We start from the raw sequence: 25,284 nt of genomic DNA on the forward strand, positions 1-25,284 counted from the left end.
GTACTAGCACAGCCAAGTTGTCTTTTTAGGAGCCTTCCTCTGGTGTTTAAAGATATTTATCTTTCGACAACTCGCAGGTTTTTTTGTTATTTCCGGAATACAACCTATAGCAGTGATATTTGGAACATGTTTATCTAATATTACATAATTTAAATTAATAATACATTATCTTTTTTGACATTTTAACATTTACACTCATGGCAAAAGAAAAAAAAAAGTTAGCCGGTTTCATTAAAGGGACTGTTCACAGATTGGCACTAGAAACGGTTTTTTTTATATAACGAATCTCAGGACAATTATTTAATGACATGATTTATTCTTTGGTATCATAATTGTAAAAAGACATACCAAGATGTAAAAAAAATCAATTCGGAGACTGGGTTCGAACCAGTGTCGCCAAAATTGCAGTCCAGTGCTACAAAGGCTTACTCTACACAGTTGGAGTATTTAAGCTATATACTTAACATGATTATATCATGTGATAACATTGACTAGCCAATCACGCATAAGGAACTAATTCTACTAGGTAGTCATACCTGGTAATACTTTTTAAGGGATCGATTAGAGCCTTGAAAACAACCTCAAATTAGATTCAACTGCCTTCAAAACCCTAATTTATTGTTTATTTCAATAGCCAGCCTGGTTGCTAAGTTGCCGCATTGGTATTTTCAAGGACAAGAACCAGTGCTGGTCAAATGTGGTCTCGACAAGGATTTCCAGGAAAGGAATGCCATCTCCAAGTAAGAAGAAATTCTAAGCATGTCTGGTTTTAATGCTTTCAATATGCATCTTAATACTCAATGAAAAAGTTGAGATTAACCTTGAGTTATTGAAAACTGATTGCAAAAAGTCCAAAAGACTAGATATTTCATAAAATTTGCCCTAAAAATCTTTGAATTCATGAACTTTTCTGCATATTTATCACATTTATGACTACATTAAATATTGTGTATACCTCAATGCCTCAAATGAGGCATTTTTCATACTTTAACAGTAGTAGCAGATAGTTTTTAGTAGTGTAAAACATTGCTTTTATGTTAATTGATTCCAAAGAGTGAGATTTAAGCATTAAATCAGGTGTAAATAAGCAATTATAGACAATGGTAATGTGCTGTACCCTTAATCCCTTAATTCTATGCCAAATCTAACCTTCATAACAGATACTTAAATAATAATGCTATCTCTGCATTTTCTACATCATGTAGCCAAATCATATATGAAAACACAAGCAGTTGTCGTGAATCTTTCCGTGTTGGTGTTTTTTTGCCATTTCCTTTGAATGCGCCATTTGTCCGGAAGCAAACAATTTTACATAGTGTGGTGTTTTGACTGTCTATAAACACATGATCACTTAAAAAAATTGTTAAACTGAACAGTTCTGTTATTCTGTTTATAAGTGGACCAGTAAAGCATAAATTTGACAAGTTGAAGCATTTCAGTTTGGCTCTGTAATTTTATTATAAAATGCTAAGCTGATAAAGTAATATCAGGAAATATTGATTTTGAGTATGAAGTTTGAAAATCTAATATAACAGTGGTCAAAATTAGCACAAGCCCTGCACTGGTAAAATGTCTTCGGGGCTTGCTCAAATTTTGAATTTTATAGAGTAGAAAGCTCTGCTAGAGTTCCCCAGTCAGCACCACTGTACCAAATTCAACATCATTTTTAGCCGGATCTTTCATCGAAAAATTACGAGTTATAGAATGGCGACAAACGGTTGGTCGGGCGTTAACAATTCTGCGTTAAAACTTTCATTTTATGTAATTATATCAAGAGTTTTTATGCAATGGTAATCAAACTTGGTCAGACTATTTGTCGGTATGTTTTCTTGAATATATATATGAATATGGGTCATCCCGGGTCAAATTCTAGGTCACTAGGTCACATCTTAGAGAAAATATTTCCATGTCATAAATTCAACATTTTTTTTCATATCTTTATGAAACTTGGTCAGAATATTTTTCTGCATAATATCTTGAAAGTTTTTTAATATGGGTCATCCCGGGTCAAATTCTAGGTCACTAGGTCAAAGCTTAGGAGAAAGAATTCCACAGTCATAAAAATTCATTAATTTTTATCAAATCATTTTGAAACTTGATCAGAATATTTGTGAACCTGTTGTCTAAATCATTTGTGAATATGGGTCACCTCAGATCAAAAACTAGGTCACCAGGTCAAATCTTAGGAAATATTTTCCTGATGTCATTAAAAAATTCTCCTGATGTCATTAAAGTATTCTATGCTTACCTGAAGCTATCCATATCAGTTAATAACTCTGCAAGAGTGGTATATTGTTTTTTGGAAACTTTTTGAGGTTGATTTGCATTGATCCCTTAAATAATGCAACCATGTGCTATTTTCCATTTACAAGATATAATCCTATTACTAGTCAACTGACTATTTTGTTTGACATCTGCTTACTGGCATATATAACGGAAACAAGTAAAAAAAAAGCTACATCAATGAAACCTTGTATGTTTAATTTACAAATCTGATCAATTCCTTACATCTTCATAGTTTATATTATTATATTTTTTTACAAGTAATACACACTTCACACACAACCTGAGATATAAGAATTATACATAAGTGCTTCAGGTAAGAGAATGATTTTACTCCTGAGGGTAATGGGTGATATAAGGCTAATTCGGTATTGTAAATGTCATTTAAGGAATGCATTGCGGGCTTGATGTGATTATCGGGATATGAACGCAATTGGGCAATTTTGTCAGTTATCTGCCCTTGTCAAACCGGATGCTCATTTGGTCGCACTGTTGTCGAATAGGTACTAAGTTTACTTCCATATTCTAGATGGATATCAGTAGTGATAAAATTTGTAAATATTCAATTGATATAGCAACATGGCTTCAAATTTTTGCACCTTATCATTAGGCCAGCTTAAAACAAAGCATTATGCAAAATTAACTGGACTGAATTGAAGCAATTAATGGAAAGGTAAACTTGTCAAAATGTATCCCGAGGACAACTAGTTTTTAAATTGATATCTTGATAATTCAAGTGTTTAATCGGATTATTTTATTGTTTTAGTAATGTTATAAAGCTCTGAAAGGAGAACACATTTGTGTTTTTATTGCAATGACTTTTGGCTGATGATATGCTCATGTTTACATGTATTTTATGACAGAATACAGTGGGGTAGGTTAATATTTGGCATTGGACCTGTACAATATATGGTATCACAAGTTAATTTCATATCTTTCCAGACTGGAGGCATATAACAGGAACCAGAATTTCCACAGGGAAGAAGATCTTCTGCAAGAATTCAATATGAGCCTGCCAAAGACTGTGAAGTAGATACAGAGGTGTGAATTCAGATGCTAAAATGGCACCAATAACAATTGAGAAGGCCATCAAATACATGGACTAAAACTATGAAGAGTTTGATGAAAAGGTAAAAGACCTGTATGAGGACAAGTTTCCGCTTTACGTTCGACTGCTTTCGGCACCATCTTTTTACTAAATGTTTGTTGGGCATGTAAAGCAGAAATGAGTAAGAAGGTGAACTAGGTTGTAGACATTTCTTTGCACAAGAATGGTTATGTTCATGAAACACATTGTTAATGTGGTGCAGTCATTTCACAAAGCGAAGAAGCATACAGGTTCCCCCTAAAGGCTTCAGGTTGAAAATTGGGCGTTGCAGATATTTGTGACTTTTATGATTTTTACTCTCGGCCACAAACATTTTGTAATGTTGATGGTTATCAAGACTATTTTCACAAAATTTGTAGTGAAGTAAAGTGCCCCTTCAGTGCAAAAATAATAATATATAAATCACCACCATACTTGAAAGAAAATGGAAATCAGTCTCTGAGTAACTAAGCGCCCATATTATTATCAATTTCAGGATTAGCTGTTCTGTGCTGAAAGACAATTTTTGTGACTTGGTAATTTTGACACACCTTAAGTGATATCTTGTTCACTAAAGCTGAGAATTCATCGGAATGAGAACTTATTATTATTGCACACTTGATTATAATGCAAGCTGGAACAGTTTAATACATCACATTTCAGAGCCGCAATTCTTGAAAAGTACTTTTATTAATCAGAAGTGTTTTGAACTGTTTTAGAACAATTTAAGGTTGACAGTTTGATTTAAATAGTATTTTATTTCTGAATCAGTCATAAAAGATCATTCACAATAGAACAGATCTCATTTATTTGGAAAACTGTTAGTATTTCAGTTTTTTTAAAAGCGTTAGTATGAGAGTGCAGCTTTAACTCTTTTGTGACTTTGTTGATTGGGAAACTGTGAACAATGTATCATTATGAAACACCGGTTCTCATTTACCAGCTGTATATGTGATGACGCCTGTAGAAAGGGATAGAAAGTCGGCAATTTTAATTTCGAGAAAAAGGTGTTTAAAGTTTTGTTAATCTATTTTACTGAATTTAATTGTAATTATTAACATTTCGTCGCTCCATTTTACAAACTTAAAATAAAAGAAATGTATAAATTGCTTCTATGAAATATCCATTATGTCCGACAACGATACAAACAAAATAATAGCGACTTTAAGAGTTATCTCTCTTCGTGTCAGTACCTACGTCATTTCCTGTGTTAATTGACAAGCGAGAAACTTTGTCAGATTGATGTTTTTGTCTACATTACTGCTGTTTGATGCTACTTTTGCTGAATTTTGACGGGTAAGTTTAATTGCAGTTATTTTAATAAATTGTAGCAAGTTGTAGGTTTCAAATGTTAAATGAAAAGAACCGAAATATTATAAGTTAATTGGCATAGTTTAACCAACCCGAGTCAGAGTGTAGTCAAGGAAGCACTGTTCCTGATGAACTATTGGCCAACACTGATGACATTTTTGTACAGGATTTGTGTGAAGTAGATGACCTTTACTTTAAAAATCACCTACCTGACCATCTGAGTATTGATAGCGATGATGATGAATTTACTTTTAAACATACGGTCAGCAATGATGATGATGATGATGATGATGACGATGATGATGATGATGATGATGATGATTGTGAAACTAGCCAATCCATTAAATTTGACATAACGGCAAATGATATAGTTGAAATAGAATTACAGAATGAATTGAAAGATAAAACTTGTCAGTGCAAACAGGTACACAGTTCTCCATGTAGTTAAGTGGTTTCATTTCAAAAACTCATAGAATTTAGAGAAAACTGCCAAAAAATGTCAAAGGAGGAACTGGATTTAGTAATTATGGCTGAGCTTGGTCAGCACACACAATCCACTGAGCATACATTAGGCAAAAAAAAGAAACAGAAATTAAGGGAAAAAATTCGCCACAGTTACTTTTTTGATGGGCAGCAAGTGTGCGGCAAACTTATAATTTTGCTTTGGACATTCTATCGGAAAGAAAAGACTTAATATTATCTAGCAGGAATTACAAATAAATAGCCTGACTGCCTGCACCCATGGTCTTAGTAAGCAGCCTTCAAATAATGGGAAAGGTATAACATATCAGGACAGAGAAAGAGTGCGAACTTCCATTGTGAAATATGCCCGAGACTATGCTCTTCCATTGCCTGGCAGGTTGCCACAGTTCAAAAGAAGACGTGTATGTTTTGCCATCTGATGAATCTATTGCAGATATTTATTCTTCTTTTGCAAAAACAATGGTTGAAGCGGCATATAAGGTCATGAGTTTAAGATCTTTTCAGCGTGTATGGCAGGAGCTTTGTCCACATATTACTATTGCTAAACCAAAGACAGACCTTTGCTATAAATGTCAAACCTTAGCCATTTCCACATCCTTATGTGGTCAAGATGAAAAGGCAAAGCTGTTAGAAGAATACACAGACCATGTATTAAAAGCAAAAACACAGAGAGAGTACTACAGAAACCAATGTGCTCAAAGTAAAAATGTGCTTTTGGAGCTCACTGATGAGGAAAAGGCTGGAGGTACTGGTGGTTGAACTAAAGTTGTGTTTGCTTCAATTCACTTTGTATAAAACTTGTTTTTAGGACAGAACAAGACTTGAGAAGTTAAAACTTAAGTTTTGCCTAAAACTGATTCTTTTTATAATAGTATAAGAAATGCATACCAGGCAATCTGTTATGAAAAGTTTGAGTAAATACGTAAATTGTCAATATGTATTCTTTATTTTGCTTTCTTATTACAGAACAGCCTCCATGCGTGTTGCCGGACCTCCATTACAGTTGGGACTTCGCGCAGCAGGTCTTTTCCCCCCATCATGCCCAACAGACTGGCCCTATCTTCTTCAAAATCCCACGGAAATGTGCTGTCTTTGGAGTGTGCGCAGAAGGCTCAGGTACATTGTATTTACAATTAACTCATGTTCATATACATATTATAAACAGTTTTTCCAATCAATGCCTGGAGTGTCAGTTTACTTGCTTTGTTTTTCTTGTTGTTTCAATTTTGCAAAAAATAAATTTAAGGAAATACATTTTATGGGTATCACAAATAATTTATACCAGTATCGATAATTCATGTTTCAGTCATGCCATGTGATAGATTGAAAATTATCACGTATGAAATACAGATTTATATTAACTGTTACAGGACAGCAAGTGTTTTATTTACTGGATGAGCCAGAGATGCCAGGGAAGGGGGCAGACACAGTTGTTAGCCTTGAAGAGAAGAGAATGCAGAAATTCATTTTGATAACTGTGCCGGGCAAAACAAAAATTATACCGTTCTTTGGTATGCTCTTTAAAGAACAATGACAGGTGAAATAAGCATTTACCAGTATTGCATTTAAATGTTTCCAAAAGAGTGATTGGCTAGTTCTATGCTGTTATTTATGTGCAGATAAATCACTTTGACATATATTGGTAAATGCAAAACATGTGTAATGGGTTAAGTGAATAAGAATGGAAGAAATAGGATCTTGATATTAGTGAAGAAAATAATTTACTACCGTATTATATCATGCATAGGACACACTTTTTTTACCCCCATTTCTCGTCTTAAAAAGTGCCTGCGTCCTTTCTATGCTATTAGAATTTCATCTGTTTTTTTCCAAGTCCATTTTGGGTAAATATCGGACCGGGGAAGAACGCAGTAATAGTAAGTATCTGTACTGCGTCACCGAAGAGAACAACTGACATAGGTAAAATCACGCAAGTTAACACACGCAGAAATATATTGAATGTTTGATTTAAAATGATTTATTGAGAAATAAATTGATAACAAACTTGAGTGTTTACTTTTTTACAAAAGGGACGCTACTCACAAAAACTCGATGTGAGTCAGCATATACCTGGATTGAGTTATAACGGCAACGGAAAATCGGGAAAGGAGGTAAATATCAAATAATCGTTGTTCATGATTTTAATGTTTCGATATTTTACAAAACATTTTGTTGTATGTTACTGTTTTAAAAAAATAAATAAAGGAATGTGCATAAGGCAAAGTAGCATTATTGTCACTATCAAATCTTTTGAAATGTGCGAAGGTGTGAAAAACACCTGCTGTCTGTCATTAGAAAAACATCAATAGAACGAACTATTGCGATGGTAATGCGGTATGGTTGTTTGTTCGCACTTTACCCTTCGTGCCTTCTGCTGGCAAGGATAATTACCGACACGCATTAATTATGCCTGACATGCTTTATTCCGCGCAGCGCGACAAGCCTTATCAAAACAATCAAAAGTTTTGACAATACACAGTTTTGCAACGGTTGACTGTCATTCAGAACGCATGTCGGAACTATTGCAACGGTTGACTGTCAGTCAGAAGGCGTGTCGGGACTATTACAGCATTTGTATATTAGTCTTATAATGTTCTCAAAATGTCAAGACTTATATCATTGTTGTGTACACTAAATTACCGAAATACGACGATAATTATCGAAATACACAATGACAGTTATCGAAATATGCCTTATATACATTTTTTTTTTTTTTGTACTTCCAATATATGTTATAAATGCTTTACCAACCTCGATTTTTCAGCTCCGATTTTGACATTTTTCCGCTGCATCCTATCTTATATATTAAGGGTTTTTACCCGTTTTTTCAACTATTTTTTTGCCTGTGTCCTATCTATGCTAGTGTCCTATACATGATATAATACGGTATTTTGTTAACATGACAGTACCATAGAAAATGATAGATCAATGTCATAATGTAAATGTACTTAAATTATCTACATGTATTTATATTTGTTTCAGGACTACATCAGCGGATAGAGCTTTCTACTATGATCACAGGTCACACAAAGTTCCACCAGGATTGGCACTTCGGCCTATGGAAAAACAGTTAAATGATAATAATTATGTAGTACTTCTCTGAAGAACTTTTGCTTTAGATTTTCAAAACTACATGTATTTGCTATGTCTAAGCAACTGTCTGTACCTTGTTCATAACTCAAAAACTGTTGAAACTATTATTATACAACTAAAAACATGTTGCTTTACATTGGCAGTATAAAGATGTGAAGCAAGTACCTTATTTTTTGTTTAATTAATTTCATACATTAAATTAAACACAAACAAATGTTGGTATTCACTTGTCTTTTCATATTTAATTTTTATCTCAGATGGAGGAAGTCAAATGCAGAGACAATTGGAGAAGTAGGTGCTACTGTAACCAGCTCATCACCGAGTGGTCATAACATTCTTCAACTTGTTGGTGATCCCGAAAAACCTGTCGATTCTTCTATTGGAAACTGTATCTTCAACAGTTTTTAAAACAAATGAAGAACATCTCAAAGTACCATCATTTTGTACTTGAAGGTAGGGTAACATGAAATATGTCACATCAACATAAATATATCATTTACCGGTAGCTTATCTTTATTATCATTCAATTTCTATTTTATATTCCATACAATGTTTAAAAGCATATACTCAGTATTTTGCCATTCATTTATATTGAGTCAAGAATTTCCCCACCATGTCAAAAACCCTTGCGTAATATTTTGTTTATAAATTTGATGTTTATTTTTCAGTGTTAAAAAATCACTCAAATTGCACATGATTTGTATCAAATTATTCTTTCAGCAAACAGGCCAGGCCTTGTGCACAGTGAAGAGAGTTTGCTGCATCAGATGTTGTCGAGTTTGCGTTGCTAAAAAATAATGCAGTTGTTGTTCCTGGACTCCCATCAAATGTCTGCATCAAGGGCATGGATGTTGAGCGGCAATGGTATTTGCACGAGACAATTTGGGAATTCTGCCGAATTGACATAAGGACATAGTTTGCCCCAAACCTTCTTAACCAAGGCATTGAACAGACAGTACACCAGTTATTATACCCACCAAAACAAAGTTTGGGGGGGGTATACTGGAATCGGGTTGTCCGTCTGTCCGTCTGTCTTTCTGTCCGTCCGTCTGTCCGTCCGTTTTTTTTTTGTCCGGGATTCATCTTTGTTGTTATTGAACAAATCTTTTTCAAACTTTCAGATATTAATGGCCATGATGTAAACTTGCGCCTCTGTGAAATTGGTACGGGTCACATGACCCTGACCAGAGTTATCTCCCCTTGATGTGTTAAAGTAGGCCGTTTTTTTTTTGTCCGGGATTCATCTTTGTCGTTATTGAACAAATCTTTTTCAAACTTTCAGATATTAATGGCCATGATGTAAACTTGCGCCTCTGTGAAATTGGTACGGGTCACATGACCCTGACCAGAGTTATCTCCCCTTGATGTGTTAAAGTAGGCAAAATAAGCCCTGTCCGGGATTCATCTTTGTTATTATTCAACAAATCTTTATCAAACTTTCAGAAATTAATGGCCATGTTGTAAACTTTCGCCTCTGTGAATTTGGTACAGGTCACATGACCCTGACTGGAGTTATCTCCCCTTGATGTGTTAAAGTAGGCAAAATAAGCCCTGTCCGGGATTCATCTTTGTTATTATTCAATAAATCTTTATCAAACTTTCAGAAATTAATGGCCATGTTGTAAACTTTTGCCTCTGTGAATTTGGTACAGGTCACATGACCCTGACTGGAGTTATCTCCCCTTGTAGGCAAAATTAGCTTTGTCCAGCCTAACTCCAGGGCAAACAACCTAGACATGGAGGGGTGGGGGGTATTCGTTAGCCTATGGCTTACAGTTCTAGTTACCATTGGAAGCTTATTGTTTGGAATAGTGTTTGCTGTTGTTGAGAATTAACGTTATGGTTCTCATTGTTTGCAAACCGCAAGACTTTGTAAACTGTTATGTAATTCTAACCAACTTTTAACCTAATCTCCTAGATAGCTTTCATTTAACAAATTTTGATTGGATATCTGCTTGAATCATTATTTCTGTTATAACTAATGCCTGTACCAATCTATAAGTAGTGTGCTGAGTGTCGATGCAAAACATTTACAACTTTGAAATTAAAACGTATTATGTCTTGCCAAAGAAACATTTTCCTTTGTTATTTACTGTTATTATGTTAAGTTAAAAAACTACATAACATTATTATAAATAGAGTACATTCAGTATGTGGCAATCTATAAATGTTTGAAACAGAAGGTTTCCCTTTCAAGTACAGTTCCTTGATTTTGCATACATGCAGGAGCATAGACAATTATAGTAATGGTTATATTACCTGTATGTTATGTATGTTGAAGTTTGTATTTTTTGTTGCCATGGCAACATTTTTATTTCTAATTTGCAATGATTAATGCTATGCCCGAAGGTGGGCATATTAAAATCGCACCGTCCGGCTCTGTAACTTTCCCTTGTATGGACAAATTTTAAAATAACTTGCCACATGTGTTCCACATACCAAGACGACGTGTGGCGTGCAAGACTCGTGTCCCTACCTCAAAGGTCAAGGTCACACTTCGTGTTTATTCACAATGGAGTGCTGCATATAAGGACATAGAGTATAGGTTGTCGTGTCTGGGCTGTAACTTTCTCTTGTATGGACAGATTTTAAAATAACTTGCCACATGTGTACCACATACCAAGACGACGTGTCGCGTGCAAGACCCGTGTCCCTACCTCAAAGGTCAAGGTCACACTTAGTGTTTATTCACAATGGAGTGCTGCATATAAGGACATAGAGTACAGGTTGTCGTGTCCGGGCTGTAACTTTCCCTTGAATGGACAGATTTTAAAATGACTTGCCACATGTGTTCCACATACCAAGACGACGTGTCGCGTGCAAGACCCGTGTCCCTACCTCAAAGGTCAAGGTCACACTTAGTGTTTATTCACAATGGAGTGCTGCATATAAGGACATAGAGTATAGGTTGTCGTGTCCGGGCTGTAACTTTCTCTTGTATGGACAGATTTTAAAATAACTTGCCACATGTGTTCCACATACCAAGACGACATGTCACGTGCAAGACCCGTGTCCCTACCTCAAAGGTCAAGGTCACACTTAGTGTTTATTTACAATGGAGTGCTGCATATAAGGACATGGAGTATAGGTTGTCGTGTCCGGGCTGTAACTTTCCCTTGTATGGACAGATTTTAAAATAACTTGCCAAATGTGTTCCACATACCAAGACGACGTGTCGCGTGCAAAACCCGTGTCCCTACCTCAAAGGTCAAGGTCACACTTAGAGTTTATTTACAATGGAGTGCTGCATATAACGACATAGAGTATAGGTTGTCGTGTCCGGGCTGTAACTTTCCCTTGTATGGACAGATTTTAAAATAACTTGCCACATGTGTTCCACATACCAAGACGACGTGTCGCCTGCAAGACCTGTGTCCCTACCTCCAAGGTCAAGGTCACACTTAGTGTTTATTCACAATGGAGTGCTGCATATAAGGACATAGAGTATAGGTTGTCGTGTCTGGGCTGTAACTTTCTCTTGTATGGACAGATTTTAAAATAACTTGCCACATGTGTTCCACATACCAAGACGACGTGTCGTGTGCAAGACACGTGTCCCTGCCTCAAAGGTCAAGGTCACACATAGTGTTTATTCACAATGGAGTGCTGCATATAAGGACATAGAGTACAGGTTGTCGTGTCCGGGCTGTAACTTTCCCTTGTATGGACAGATTTTAAAAAAACTTGACACATGTGTTCCACATACCAAGGCGACGTGTCGCGTGCAAGACCCGTGTCCCTACCTCAAAGGTCAAGGTCACACTTGGTGCTTATTCACAATGGAGTGCTGCATATAAGGACATAGAGTATAGGTTGTCGTGTCAGGGCTGTTACTTTCCCTTGTATGGACAGATTTTAAAATCACTTGCTACATGTGTTCCACATACGAAGACAACGTGTCGTGTGCAAGACCCATGTCCCTACCTCTAAGGTGAAAGATACACTAAGTGTTTATTCACAAGGGAATTCTGAATATAAGGACATAACAGTGTAGGTTGTCAAGTATGGGTGGTATTTTTTTATGTTCAGAGGCAATTTAAAATAACTTGCCATATGTATTTGACACGTAAAGGCAAGATCAACTTTTCATGTACTGACCTTGTTCGTAGGTCAATGTCACATTCGGGGGCATTCGTCACATACTGTGACAGCTCTTGTATTAAGTTTTGAAATTATATTTTGTAAAATAAGAAAAGAATCAATATTCCTAAATACCTGACAAAACTGTTTAATTTCTGTTACTATTTCTGAGTATTTTGATAATTTATTTTGCACATTACTGATCTACTCTTGACCCATAACAATGAAAATTCTAATTATAATTACTTTTATTATTTAAAACATATTGTTAAGCTGACGACCTATAACAATCTCTTTCAAATAATCTCTTCGGTATCTTTGATCCTTAATGTGTTACATATTTTATTGCTTTATATTTTGGTTGCCATGGTAACATTTTATTTTATGTACTTACACAATATCATTATTTTGCTAGATTATTCAAATAGTCTGTATATGATATATAACTAAAAATTATATAAAGAATCGGGGGTGGGGGGGGGAACAAGTTTTCTTCTTTTATTACTCTTTTAAAAAAATCCGCTGTTTTTGAAGCTTTCGCCAAAAAAAAATGTTCCACTGGCGTGCTTCTTTAAATCGACATAACAAGGAAAGTACTTACCGTATGATTTTTACTTCAAATTTCACCAAAATGATTGCAATGAAATTCTCTTTTCAGACATACCAAAAACTCAAAAAGTCATTTTTGCACCTTTGTACCCCTTTTTACAGGCATTGTCACATATATGTATTAGTTCTTAGTTGAATATGAAATAAAAATGGTTCAATGTTTGTTTTATTTATATTTGCTCTCTCACAACCGGAGTTCATTTATGGGACAAGTACCACTAACAGCTATTGGATTGAAAAGGGCTGGTGCATTTACACCAGCCAATATTTATTGTATGATTATTATATAATTAAGAATATAAGACAGTGAAATAATAGTACAAGCCCCATAAAGTTGAGCGTACAAAAAAGTCCCAAACCAAGTCCAACCGAAGATATTTTTTATCTGGTTTATCAAAAAGAAAGGACTGGTGTCTTTTAAACAGTTACTTAAGAATATCGAAATTAATATATATATATATATATATATGAAGCATAGGCTCTAATGAGCTTTTGAGCAACCAATGGATTTATGTATGATTTCATACCATGCACAAGAAAAGTGATTAAGAACCATTTCTTGTGTGATAACCAATTCTATTTTAAACGAAGTTGAATGGGGATCAAAAGTAGGCCCTCTGATATGCCCACCTGTCGGTCTCGATATCAATAAATATAATCTTAGTATACCTAATGCCAGAGGCATCATGTGACTGTGTCTTATTATCATATATAAAAAAATGTTTGCCCAAGTAACACAATAAGAAAAAATCAGCATATTTGAATATTTATTTACAAAACAAAACAAACAGTAAATGTTAAAGCAGCACTATTACTCCCAAATGAGACCAAAAAGGTTGAATAAATGTCGAAAACTATGGTTCTTTTGAAGGTTCTTTTGCCCTTGTTATCAGTTCTGAATACTTTCTATTAATGCATTCTATAGTAAGAAGTTAAAGCTTTATCAATCAATTTTTAGCTCACCAAAGTGCTCAAGGTGACCAATTGTGGTCGGTCTTTGTCCATCGTCAGTCAGTCCGCCTGTCCATCAACAATTGCTTAAAAAACATCTCCTCTGAAACTACCACTCCAAATTCACTGAAACTTTACAGGAAGCTTCCTTGGGTGACCCTCTACAAAAATACAACCAGGGCTTTCGATTGATCAACAAAAACAGCAACAACAACAAAATGGCTGACTTCCTGTTTTACTTTAAAATAAAAATCTCCTCCTAAACTACTAGTTCAAATTTAATAAAACTTTACAGGAAGGTTCCTTGGGTGACCCTCTACAAAATTACAACAAGGGGTCATGTTGATCATCAACAACAACAGCAACAACAACAAAATGGCTAACTTCCTGTTTTGCTTTAAAAAACATCTCCTCTAAAACTACCAGGCCAAATTCACTGAAACTTTACAGGAAGCTTCATTGCATGACCCTTACAAAAATACAAAAAGGCATTGAGATTGATCAACAACAACAAAATGGCTGAAACAAAGGAAAGGCGTGTGTCTCAGACGCATACTGCAAATGCAAACAGGGGTTTAAAGTTTTTACTCTAATTCACATCGGTAATTCTTAGAGGAATGTTGAAAGAAAGACTAATTAATCATACAATGATGAATGGTGGAACCCTCTGCCTGACCGAATGTTTTTATAGCATTCCTTCAAGTGAAATAAGGTCATGTATTTTTGTGGTGATGACTGTCTGCAACATTTGCAATGCTACACATTCACATACTTTGTTTCTCATTTTTACAGTTTGTGGAACATGTTCTCATACACTGGCTGTGATCGCATGGCTATAGAGCAGTGGAAGATTGCAGGTAAAAAGGAAGTCCCCTCACAGTTTTCTTCAACGAGCCTACCACATCAGTGGGACAAACCTAGGGGACCCAAAATAAGACCAGAGCCCGTATCACACATGATTTTTTTGCCAGTCCTGGAAATGTCAACCAAAAGAGAAAGCCAGTTATGGCAAATTTTACACACAATAGGTAGGACTTGTTTGAAGTTTCTAATGACGTTTTGGATAACTTTGGATAAGTCTGAACGTTAAAACAATATTATTTACTAAAATGATGAATTCAAGTTCAAAGTTTATAGGGACTGTACACCAGATTGGCACCAAAAAAAGTCGTTTTTTTTTAAAGCTGCACTCTCACAGATTTACCATTTTTACAACTTTTTTTATTTTTTGTCTTAGAAAGAGCAAATTTATGCGTAAATATATGCAAATAAATGATATATGATTGCTGACCAAAAATCAGGTCGTAGATTTTCATATTTTTGTTAGAAATTTAATATTTTATGGCCTAAACCGTTACTTACAGTTTAAGAAAAATGCATAAAACATTAATATTTGTACTTAAATATTAAAATATGCGATCTAATTTTTTGTCAGCAGTCGTTTTAACTGGATTCCATGGATTATCGCAAAAATTGACTCGTTCCAAGACTAAAATTAAAAAAGTTGTCAAAACATTCAATCTGTGAGAGTGCAGCTTTAATGAATCTAAGGACAATTCTTTAATAGAATGTGTTCCCTTTTATATTATAATTGTAAAAAAAATACCAAAATGTGAAGAAAAAAAATGTGTCGGAAACTTCAAAATTTCAGTTGAGCGCTGTATCCACTGAGCTATGAAGGATAATTCTTAATGAGTGGTAATATCACGACTTCACGTGATAATATCGACTAGCCGATCATGCATAAGTAATGAATTCTACTTTTTTAATGGAAAAATTAAAAATAACTGCTAAACTTAAATAAATTGTAAACTTTGTGGTACTTTAGTTAGTAAGTTCTAATGCCTTGTACACATAAATACCAAATTTATGTCAGTTTTCGACAATTTTCTTTTTTTCTTGCAAATTGGTCATCAGGTGCACGGTTGCTTTAAATATGAAGGAGAACAGACTTGTCAATATATTTAATCACATATCTTTTAGTATTTCCAAAAAATACAACAACCACAAACATCCAGTATATGATTTATATTTTATTGATATATTCAATCATGTACAGTAGAACACATTAAATGCATATCTGAAATCCTTTTCAACAAGTCCGATTTCATATCTGGTGGAAGAAATCAACAGTGAATCAACCTTTGTCCATACACCTTTTGGCCGACAAGTTGTTGGAAGTAGTCTTTCATACCATGTTAGTTGATCAGCAGTTATTTTACCAATTTAATCTTGAATAAATCCCATGAAATTTGTGAGAAAGCAACACACAAACCATATTTGATTTACTGTACAAGCTTAAGTTTATTCTATTAGTTAGGATCTTGAAATTCTTCACTCCTGCAATTGCACGTTCAACATGATCTCTATGCCTTGCGATTGTTTCTGTCATGTTTATCACAGATGCACTCATTTGTGAATCCACTGTGGGCAATAGTGGAATATTCAATTTCAACCCTAATTCCTCCAATTCTTTATTGATTTTGAATCTCTTGTCCACCATGACACCTTCTCTTTGTGAATTTTCCCACAATTCATGAACATCTTCATTTGCTGTAGAAAGCCACTTTGGTTGTTGATTTCTTTGTTTGACATGGATCCAAAGATAATAGAACCTCTGGGATCAATTCCAAAGAGCCCTTTCAGAGTATAGCATGACTTATAGTCTGAGTAGCACTGACCGTCTTGTCAGTGAACTTGGCTTTTGAATTTAAATTTCGGTTCCATCATACAATAATGACTTGTGTAGTTGGAAATTTATGAAGATACTTTGGTGGTATGTGAGAAATTGTTATAATGTCACGGTGAGGCCATATTGGTACTGATCCACTCCGAAAAAACAAATATTGGATCCAATTGTTGAAAATAGCACTCGCAACATGCTGAGAAATACTAAAGAGCTGTCCAAGATGCTGAAAATCAAAATTTTGTCTGAGCTTCATTAGCACCATTAGCAACTGGTCTTTTATTGAAAATTTTCAACACAGCGGGCGCGGGTTTTTTTTAAAATTAAAAGGCTTTTCAACAGGCACTTCAAAATGAAAAAAAGATTCAAATTGTTCTTTTTTAAAACCAGTGTAGTATTGAAATTCATCTTTCTTTGTATTTTGTCTCAGACATTCAGCATTTTAATACTGTGTTGCTGCTTGAGCTTTCCTTTTGACGTGGTTGTTGGTTTTGAAGAATGTTTTCGTTTTCAAGTATAAGTTCAGCAATGCTTGTTGATTTCCAGCTCAGCGTAGAAAGCGGCAAGAAGCTGGCTTTAAACTGTAATTACTGGCAGGACCTGTCCATCCAGATTGAAAAAAGCAGGGATAATGAGCAAAGGACAAGATCACAAGTGGACTCAAGCGAATGGTTTGATGAAAGACACCCTAGTTTGACTGCGTCAATTTAGTTTGGCCCGATAATGACCCGAAAAATAATTGTGAATGAAGCGTTCCTTAGAAATACTTCTTTTCAAGGACAGTTCCTATCGAAACCGACCACTCATGGTCTACAAAATGAAAAGATGCTAAGGTTATGTATGTAAAACAAACACGGAACCATCTTCATGGTGTTGGTCTAGTCATTAACCTAAAATATCCCTTATTGGGTGTATTGCCTCACAGATGCTGTTGTTTGTGATAAGGGTTTGGTAAGGCTGCTAGAAGTCAAAAGCCCCTACTCAGCTAGGAAATACACTCTTCAAGAATCCGTTAATTAGAACATCAAGGAATTTTGCCTTAAATGGCATGGAGATAATATTGTCTTAGATGAAACGCATAACCATTTCTTTCAAGTGCAAGGACAACTATTAGTATCTGGATTACATTTCTGTGATTTTGTGTTTTACTTTGAGTATGGTATTTTTGTACAGGGAATACAGACATACATTAATATAATGGTACGTTTGCTCAACAGACTATGTGACTTATACTTTCAGCGCTTTAAACCCTACTATGATAAACGTTAAATTGACCAGTATTTTTGTGAACCACAGGAGGCAGAAACAAATCACTTTCATTTTTCTTCTAGCCTATACTGAAAAAAATATAATCGAAATTGCGATCGTCCTAGATCGCTGGCCCGTGATTTCCTATGTCAACAGTTTAGGACACTCACTTAAGTGGTTCGGCTTCTTAATTTGCTCAAAGTGAATGGTAACTTTAACTTCTGACTTTGTTTTGCTGGAGTAGCCACTCATGACTTCAATACACAAAAGTATGTAACACATTCATACACGCAAGCTATTTCATATTTTGACATTTGACAGATTGGCAGTAAATTTAAAAAAAATGAAACTGAAAAATAAAAAGGAATTATAAGATAGGTACATATATAATTAATTGAATATTATGATAGGTAGCTATTCTGGTGGCCTGTATCACGTCTCATTCGGTGAGTAAACATGTATTTGCAGTCTCGACCCATACATGTTTTCACATCGGATGATAGGATACAGGTCACAAGAATAGCCTATAACCTATTGTATGAGGTGTGATCCAGAATTACAGGGACTCCATACATATTTTCTATATTTTTCTTCTAAATCATTTAAAAAATCAAGAACATCTAATTCAAAGTGTTCTGCATAGACAAAAAGAATTTAAGATCGGTAAATTAAATGTGTATTGAAAAATTATGGTTTTCAAAATAACGGGAATGCATGGTTGGCACACGGTCTAAAATTCACAGTAACACACTTTATTATGTATCTATCTCAACATGTTTTTCTTCCACGTTTGTCTAGGAAATTACGTCACATATTACGCCTTAAACGAGTATACTGTTCAAATTTCTGACATCATTTCCGTTAGACATTGTAGAAACGCGGGCAGTGATAAAGTTTTGCGTTGGCTTGGGAAAAACACCGACACAGACAATGAAAACGATGACCAAGGCCAAAATAAAACAACCTGTGTGCCGTTCATTAGTAGTCAACTAGCATCAACGCTATAGGGTAAGGCGAGATTCCTTAGACAACAATTAGGGAAGAGGACGAAAGAAGACAAGGGGTACGACATTAGTGTCGTTGTTGAAAAACGTCATCAAATGAGGTTGTCGCTTGATCGTCCGTGAGGTAGCAAGCGCTGTCAGGACGGGGTACGAGAGTGTACAAAGGATTTTAGCGGACAATTTAGGCATGAGAAAAGTTTGTGCAAGATGGGTACCTCGATTTTTACCTGAGGATGAGAGATAAAAACCTGTGTGTGACTCAAAAACATTTCTGCGAAGATATGCACGAGAAGGTGAATAATTCATTAACCGGATCATTACTACTGACGAAACCTGGCTATGGTACGATCCGGAGACTAAGCAACAATCCTCTGTTTGGAAGAGAGCCTCTTCATCATCTCAGGAAAAAGCCAGAGTAAACAAGTCTGGAGCCAAGTACATGTTCATCATGTTCATGGATAGACAGGGAATGCTTCTTAAAGCCACGTTGTACCAAAGGGTCAAACAGTCAATGCAGAATACTTTACGAAGGTATTATTATTATGATTATTATTATTAATTGCAATTTAAACTGAAATGATATGATGCAAAAATGCAATCATTTTTATTATGTTATTTCTTTATCATCCAAAGGTTATTCAAAGCGAACTGGCACATGCAATCGCAAAAAAGAGGCCTGGTGTTTACTTGGATCAGTTTTTACTGCACATGGACAATGCCCCAGCACACATTGCTGCATCAACCCGGCTTGAGCTCAGCCGCCATACTCGCCAGATCTTGCACCAATGGATTTTGCTGTATTTCCAGTAATCAAGAGACATTGTTTTCATTCACTGCACACACTGCAAGTTAATGTGCATAATACAATATTCACGTTTTCTAAAGAGTTGTATTCAAATGTTTATACGCAGTGAAAAGTGTGTCAGAGTTGGTGGAAAATACTTCGAAAAAATGTAACGCTTTTTGAGCACAATGTCAGGCCATACAAAATCATTTCTATGTTTAGCGTCTGCGGACGGATAGGTTTTCAGCTGTCTAAGCCAAAAAAACAAACATTTTCAACTCCGCTACGTATTACATGAAAAATGCCCAACAACGCTAAATAAAGTTGATCAAATCCGAGAAAATAATTTGATCATAGTACAACAACCAGATTTCGCCCATTCCAAGAGTTGTATGGCAATGCAACCACTGAGAACTATTGTCCATCTATTAGACAAATGCTGCAGACCCCCACTGATGGTGATCAGACGGATCTCCCAAACATCAAAATGACAGCAGAAACTACACGTGATTTCGTCCTCACAGTGTACAGATTGCTAAAGGCCAAGGTATTGTTTGATAAATTTAGGCATTGGATGTTACTGACTGAAATTAATGTACAGGTTACGTTTACTCCTTTAATCTTAAGTTTTAAAAAAGTTATGTTTGGGGCCCAGGGCTGGTTCTACTCTGACCGGAATGAATCAGCAAGTTTCCTGTTGTGTTGTATACAAATACAACAATAAAAAATACAATCCTTCAGTGTCTTGTTAGTTTTCACACAATTTCAAACACTTCTGTACATCCAGAGATAAATATAAATACTTTAATATAGATGTTTCAGAAATATTTTGTAACATAATTGTTTTATTTTTATTACACACTGAATGATATTGAAACATTTTTCAGCACATTTCAAAGAATTAAATAATGATATTTTAATCTGCTAAAAAATAATCCTGTTCAAATTCATTTAAGGTGTGTATATGCCCCAAAGAAGCTCACAGCTGATCAGCGCGTCTCTCTTGAGCGGTTGAAAGAGGACGTTATCTACACCTGCGGTGGTACACTGTTTCCCGAAGACCGTGAAATGTTTGATTGTACCCTAGTGCAACCACTTGTTGCGTGTTCTGCCCCAGTTTGTAACTACTACTTACTCAAGCCGTTCAAGTTTCCCTGCCGTGTCACTGTGTTATAACAGTGGTTCTAGTGATCTCCATGAAATATCAACCGAGCTGAAAGCCATGTACCAGTCTGTCCACCCGGTTTGTGTATCATGCCATGAAAAGAACATCAAAGAACGCACAGGAGGCATTAAATAGATCAGGAAGTGATTTAATATGCATTCCAGTATTAAATGGAAAAAGAGTTAGTTTTGTGTGACATCAACACTTTTAAGTTCATTGTTATAATGTTGTTAACATTTAAGCCAGACATCATGTGTACTTCAGCGCACACATTGTCCCTCAATTCTTTGTTTATTTTAGTCATATTGTGTTTTTAATCTTAAGAAACATTTAGTAAATACAAAATACTTGAAAAGTAAAAATAAAACTAAGACCATTTGCTTGCATTTAAATTATTATGAATTTCAAATTTTGAAAAGTTGTTACATAAAGAAATGTTCAATTCACAATATTTTGACAAAAATGACAATAATCTTGTTAAATAATGGAAAATATAATCACTTTAATGGAAGTATGTATCAATGGGCTGAAGGAATATTGGTTCGTTTTTATTTCGAGGCTTCTTTTTTTATCAGGATAGCTAGATAGGTTTTTGAATCAAGGGTTGACGCTAAAAATAAAAACAATTTTGTGTGGCCGCATTGGACTGCACCGGTCGGCCAATTCAACCATATGTTGTGAATGTATTGTAATTCAGCAAAATTTTATGCATTGCTCTTAAATTTTCAGGAAGTATACCTGATATGTTATATGTGAAGTTTCTATGTTCTATGTGCAACGATAATTGAAATATCAAAAAAGTCCACGTAATTCTGCATGAACCTTATATATCCCCTATGTACAAAGTAAAAATCAATTACATTTAAAACTTACCAGTCATAACCATCTTTGTGCTGTTTGAGTGGCATGTGTCCCAAGAAATTGTGGGTTCAATCCCCACCAGAGGAACATTCTGATGGCCTCATCAAGTGAACATAAACTACTTGTACTGGTTTCTTATCAGGAAACATACCTTAACTTTTATAAGCTCTTGTCAAAATCAAAATAAAAACAAAAGTATAAGTAGAAGAAGTTCAACCATGAGGAAGTGGGGGATCATCTCGCAAGAGGATAAAGTTTCAGCCATTTAAAGTAGAAAATCCCAGGAATATGGTATACAAAATGTACTGCTCTTTACAATGATGGCCTGTTTCATTAATTATCTTAGTTGCAAAGAGATAATATTTTTGTGTCATTTTTGTTGCAACTGTTAATGATACCCTTGGCAAATTGGCTAGGAAAACTTCGTGAATCTTTAATATTCATCAGCATTTTCTGACCAACGAAATAGCCGAAAACAAAAAGGAAAAAAACACCTTTGTGAGGAACTATCGGCATATTTAATAATATTCTGCTTAAACCGATTTGTAAGCTGTGATCTCGTTGGATTATTTCAAACTGATATTACATCTGTAACTTCTTGGCTATTTCAGCATTGCATGAGGTGTGTCTCATGCGACCAATTAAGTGGCTGGATTTCACCTTTTTAATTATTCACGAGCACAAACTGATTTGCCAAGGGTATCATTTTTGTTATGATACGCTGGGGTGCCGAGGATGACCAAGCCTTTAACCATCATTACCAATTTGCCATGTTGCTGATATGCCTGTTTCATTTTCAAAATTTGGCAAACTTGAATAATTTGCACAACCTTGTCATAAAAGAAGGCAAACATTAACCTTTAACTGTTCACAATCAAGAACCTTTATTTGCTCACAAGTATCTACTTCAACTGTTTACACAGGATGTATTTGCAACAGAAGACAGTGACTTTGGAGCTGGAGATGAATGCCATCAACCAACAAGTTTATGGCCAACATGATACCTGTGTTCAAACACATGGAACAGAAAATCACTCCCGTCACACTGGTAAGTCAATCACTATTGGTCTTTAGATGCGTCTGTTGTGTTTAGTGATTAACGCCCTCAACCTGCACGAGTGTATGGCCAACATGATATGTGTTGTCAAACACATGCAACAAAACAACATCACTCCTGCTTTTGCCATTGTCACACTGATGAGTCAAGAACTATTGACCTTTAGATGCATCTGTTGTAAGTTTGAGTGATGGACACTTAACCAACACAGGTGTATGGCCAACATCATACATGTGAACTCTACTGGCAGTAGGTAAAATATACCGCTTTTTAGACCCCTCTACCACCACACCGCTTTCCCGTCGAAATCTACTGCTATTGAAAGCTCTTAAATTTTTTTTTTTTTATATCAAATTGGCCTTCAATTGTCTTTCGAAAACCTCAAAATTCTATTAACCATGCTAACATATCCTATTAATCTGGGGCCATACTCCCCCCCCCCCCCCCCCCCCCCCAGTCACAACTGGTCTCATAATTCCCCTGGTTCATTATAATTTATAAAGTCGCGAGAGGGCTCTCCCATGGATAAGAAGGGTACCAGCATTTGGTTTCCATTCCCATTTAATATTGCTGTCGAAGGATACCAATATTTACTGGTTCCCTTCTAATTCCATTCGTTTAGTTGCCAGTGGCGTAGCTGCCGTTACGCACAATACGCCCGTGCGTACGATTAGTCGCACAAGTCAGAAAATATTTGGGGCCAAAAATGCAATAAAAACTGAAGGGTAAGGGGGGTTAAGGGCCGCCTATTTTGAATATGTGAGACAATAAAATCTAAAAGAGCCTCGTTTACCGTTTAGTTAAGCTAAAACTACTTAAAAAAAATCCCTTATTGTTCAGTCATGAATGAATCGTCTGTTGTGTATTTAACTTCAGCCAATAGCGACACCTCTTGCTGATAAGCCATGCCTCTGTACTACTACATGCTGCATGCTATCACAGTAGTTTAGTTCTCAATGACTGTTCTCAAGTACTAGTAATAAACCGTAAAACTGTTGTTATTTCTTGTTGTAAACACAACATCGTCGACTAATACTGAATATATCCGAACGATGTTTACAAAGCGGCCAGTTTCAAAATATCAAACGCCCTTGAACCTCATCATGTTGACAAGTTCAAAGATAATCTTCAAACAGTTGACAAAGCTGATAAACTAAACATTTTAGCAACAAAATGGAAACATTTCTATGAGTTTTCTTTCCCAAGGAGGTACATTATATTTAGGTTATTTTAAATGTGAAGCATAATTAAATGTGTAGTGCCCCGTAGCAATTGACCTTACGACAGGATTTGATTGACAGGTCCTATCAGCCAATCAGAATGTAGGGCTGATAAGCTGTGTTGCTATCCGCCATTTTGTCCGTCAAACTGACCAGAGTCCGTCATATACATGCGCTGGCAATTCCTCGCCTTTTTAAGTATTATGGTAAAAAGGTGTTGTCATGGCACTTGTAATTCGGATACAAGGTAGCCAGGCCGGCTAAAGATGGCTTACAATTCGTTCCGTATTCGAAACCAGCGAGTTATTTAGAAAAATGCAAGTGCTGTATCAGACTCTGTGGAAGACCTCATCAACAGCTGAACTTGGAAATTTTGAAAGATCGTTCAAAGGCGAAACATCTATACGTCTGTACAAATGTATTTTTTTGAACAAAACTACTTATTTCAATCCGCTCAAAATTTATTTAATACTGAAATTGTCCGTGCATGACCTAAATAAGTGTTACTATTTTTAAACTATAAACATCGTACATTTATGCTTTGGCTTGTGTTGTCAAATCGGCATTAATGGCCATTTAATCAGGTTCAACATGGACACGATTGATTTCATTCAAGATCGAGGTATTTTTGTTGATACCGTTATGTACTTTTTATAAACTGCTTTGCTTTCAAAGTAAATCAGGAAATATCGTACAACTAAATTTTTGCCCGAACCATCGCATGCTTCCGAATCTCATATACTCGTATGGTTCCTATGTAAACAATGGCTTTTGTAGCTGTCATTCCGACACATTTCATAGATTTCTTATTTTCATATCAGCACTTTGTCGACGGGAAATCCAATCAAGAAAACACTGACCCTCAAGCAGCTACTGTATTTGACCAGCTCACACCAGCTAGGCCTCCTCCAAAACTCAGATAAATATTTGAGCCACCAAAACAAAACGAGAACAGATCGGTCTGAATCGTTAAGGTATTATTTTCTGTATAAAACAATTTATTTCACTGTACATTTAAATCAATTATTATGTTCATTAGAACTTGATTCTGCCAAACATGTGCTGTAAAGACTTAGACTTATTATGAATAAAGAACAAGTCAAACATGTACGTATTTTCATTGTTATTCTTATATTTTGGGCCATTTACGTAAATCTACAATATTTAATGATAGTTCATCCAATGTTCAGAGTCCGGATCACATGCACACTCGATTAACAGTATTCTTAAAGTTGCACTCTCACAGAATTCTAGTTTGACACTTTTTGTCTCAGAATCGGCTTATTTTGGCATTCTTTAAATTAAGACCTAATATATAAATCACAAAGCAAACTTCTCCGAGCCAAAACATGATAAATGCAA

General features: G+C 35.5%; 1 protein-coding gene, 1 long non-coding RNA gene and 1 pseudogene across 3 annotated transcripts in view; all 3 read left to right on the forward strand.

Moving 5' to 3' along the window:
* Positions 1 to 3,998: 3,998 nt before the first annotated feature.
* On the forward strand, positions 3,999 to 13,108 carry LOC128246962 (uncharacterized). 2 transcript variants are annotated; one of them, XR_008263408.1, is made up of 6 exons: positions 3,999 to 4,666; positions 6,131 to 6,280; positions 6,535 to 6,701; positions 8,147 to 8,233; positions 8,515 to 8,710; positions 8,978 to 13,108. It is a non-coding gene; the product is annotated as an uncharacterized LOC128246962 (long non-coding RNA). The 2 variants fall into 2 exon arrangements; XR_008263409.1 differs by having other exon boundaries at positions 6,535 to 6,675.
* Positions 13,109 to 17,111: 4,003 nt separating this feature from the next.
* Positions 17,112 to 20,795, forward strand: LOC128246362 (uncharacterized; annotated as a pseudogene).
* Positions 20,796 to 25,271: 4,476 nt separating this feature from the next.
* LOC128246363 (octapeptide-repeat protein T2-like) overlaps positions 25,272 to 25,284 on the forward strand; it is a 556-nt gene continuing 543 nt past the window's right edge. The window contains exon 1 of the mRNA XM_052964549.1: positions 25,272 to 25,280. Coding sequence (XP_052820509.1) covers positions 25,272 to 25,280 — 9 coding nt within the window. The remainder of the gene's footprint in view (positions 25,281 to 25,284) is intronic.

The sequence above is a fragment of the Mya arenaria genome, chromosome 9 (genome assembly GCF_026914265.1).
Source record: "Mya arenaria isolate MELC-2E11 chromosome 9, ASM2691426v1".
Classification (NCBI taxonomy): domain Eukaryota; kingdom Metazoa; phylum Mollusca; class Bivalvia; order Myida; family Myidae; genus Mya; species Mya arenaria.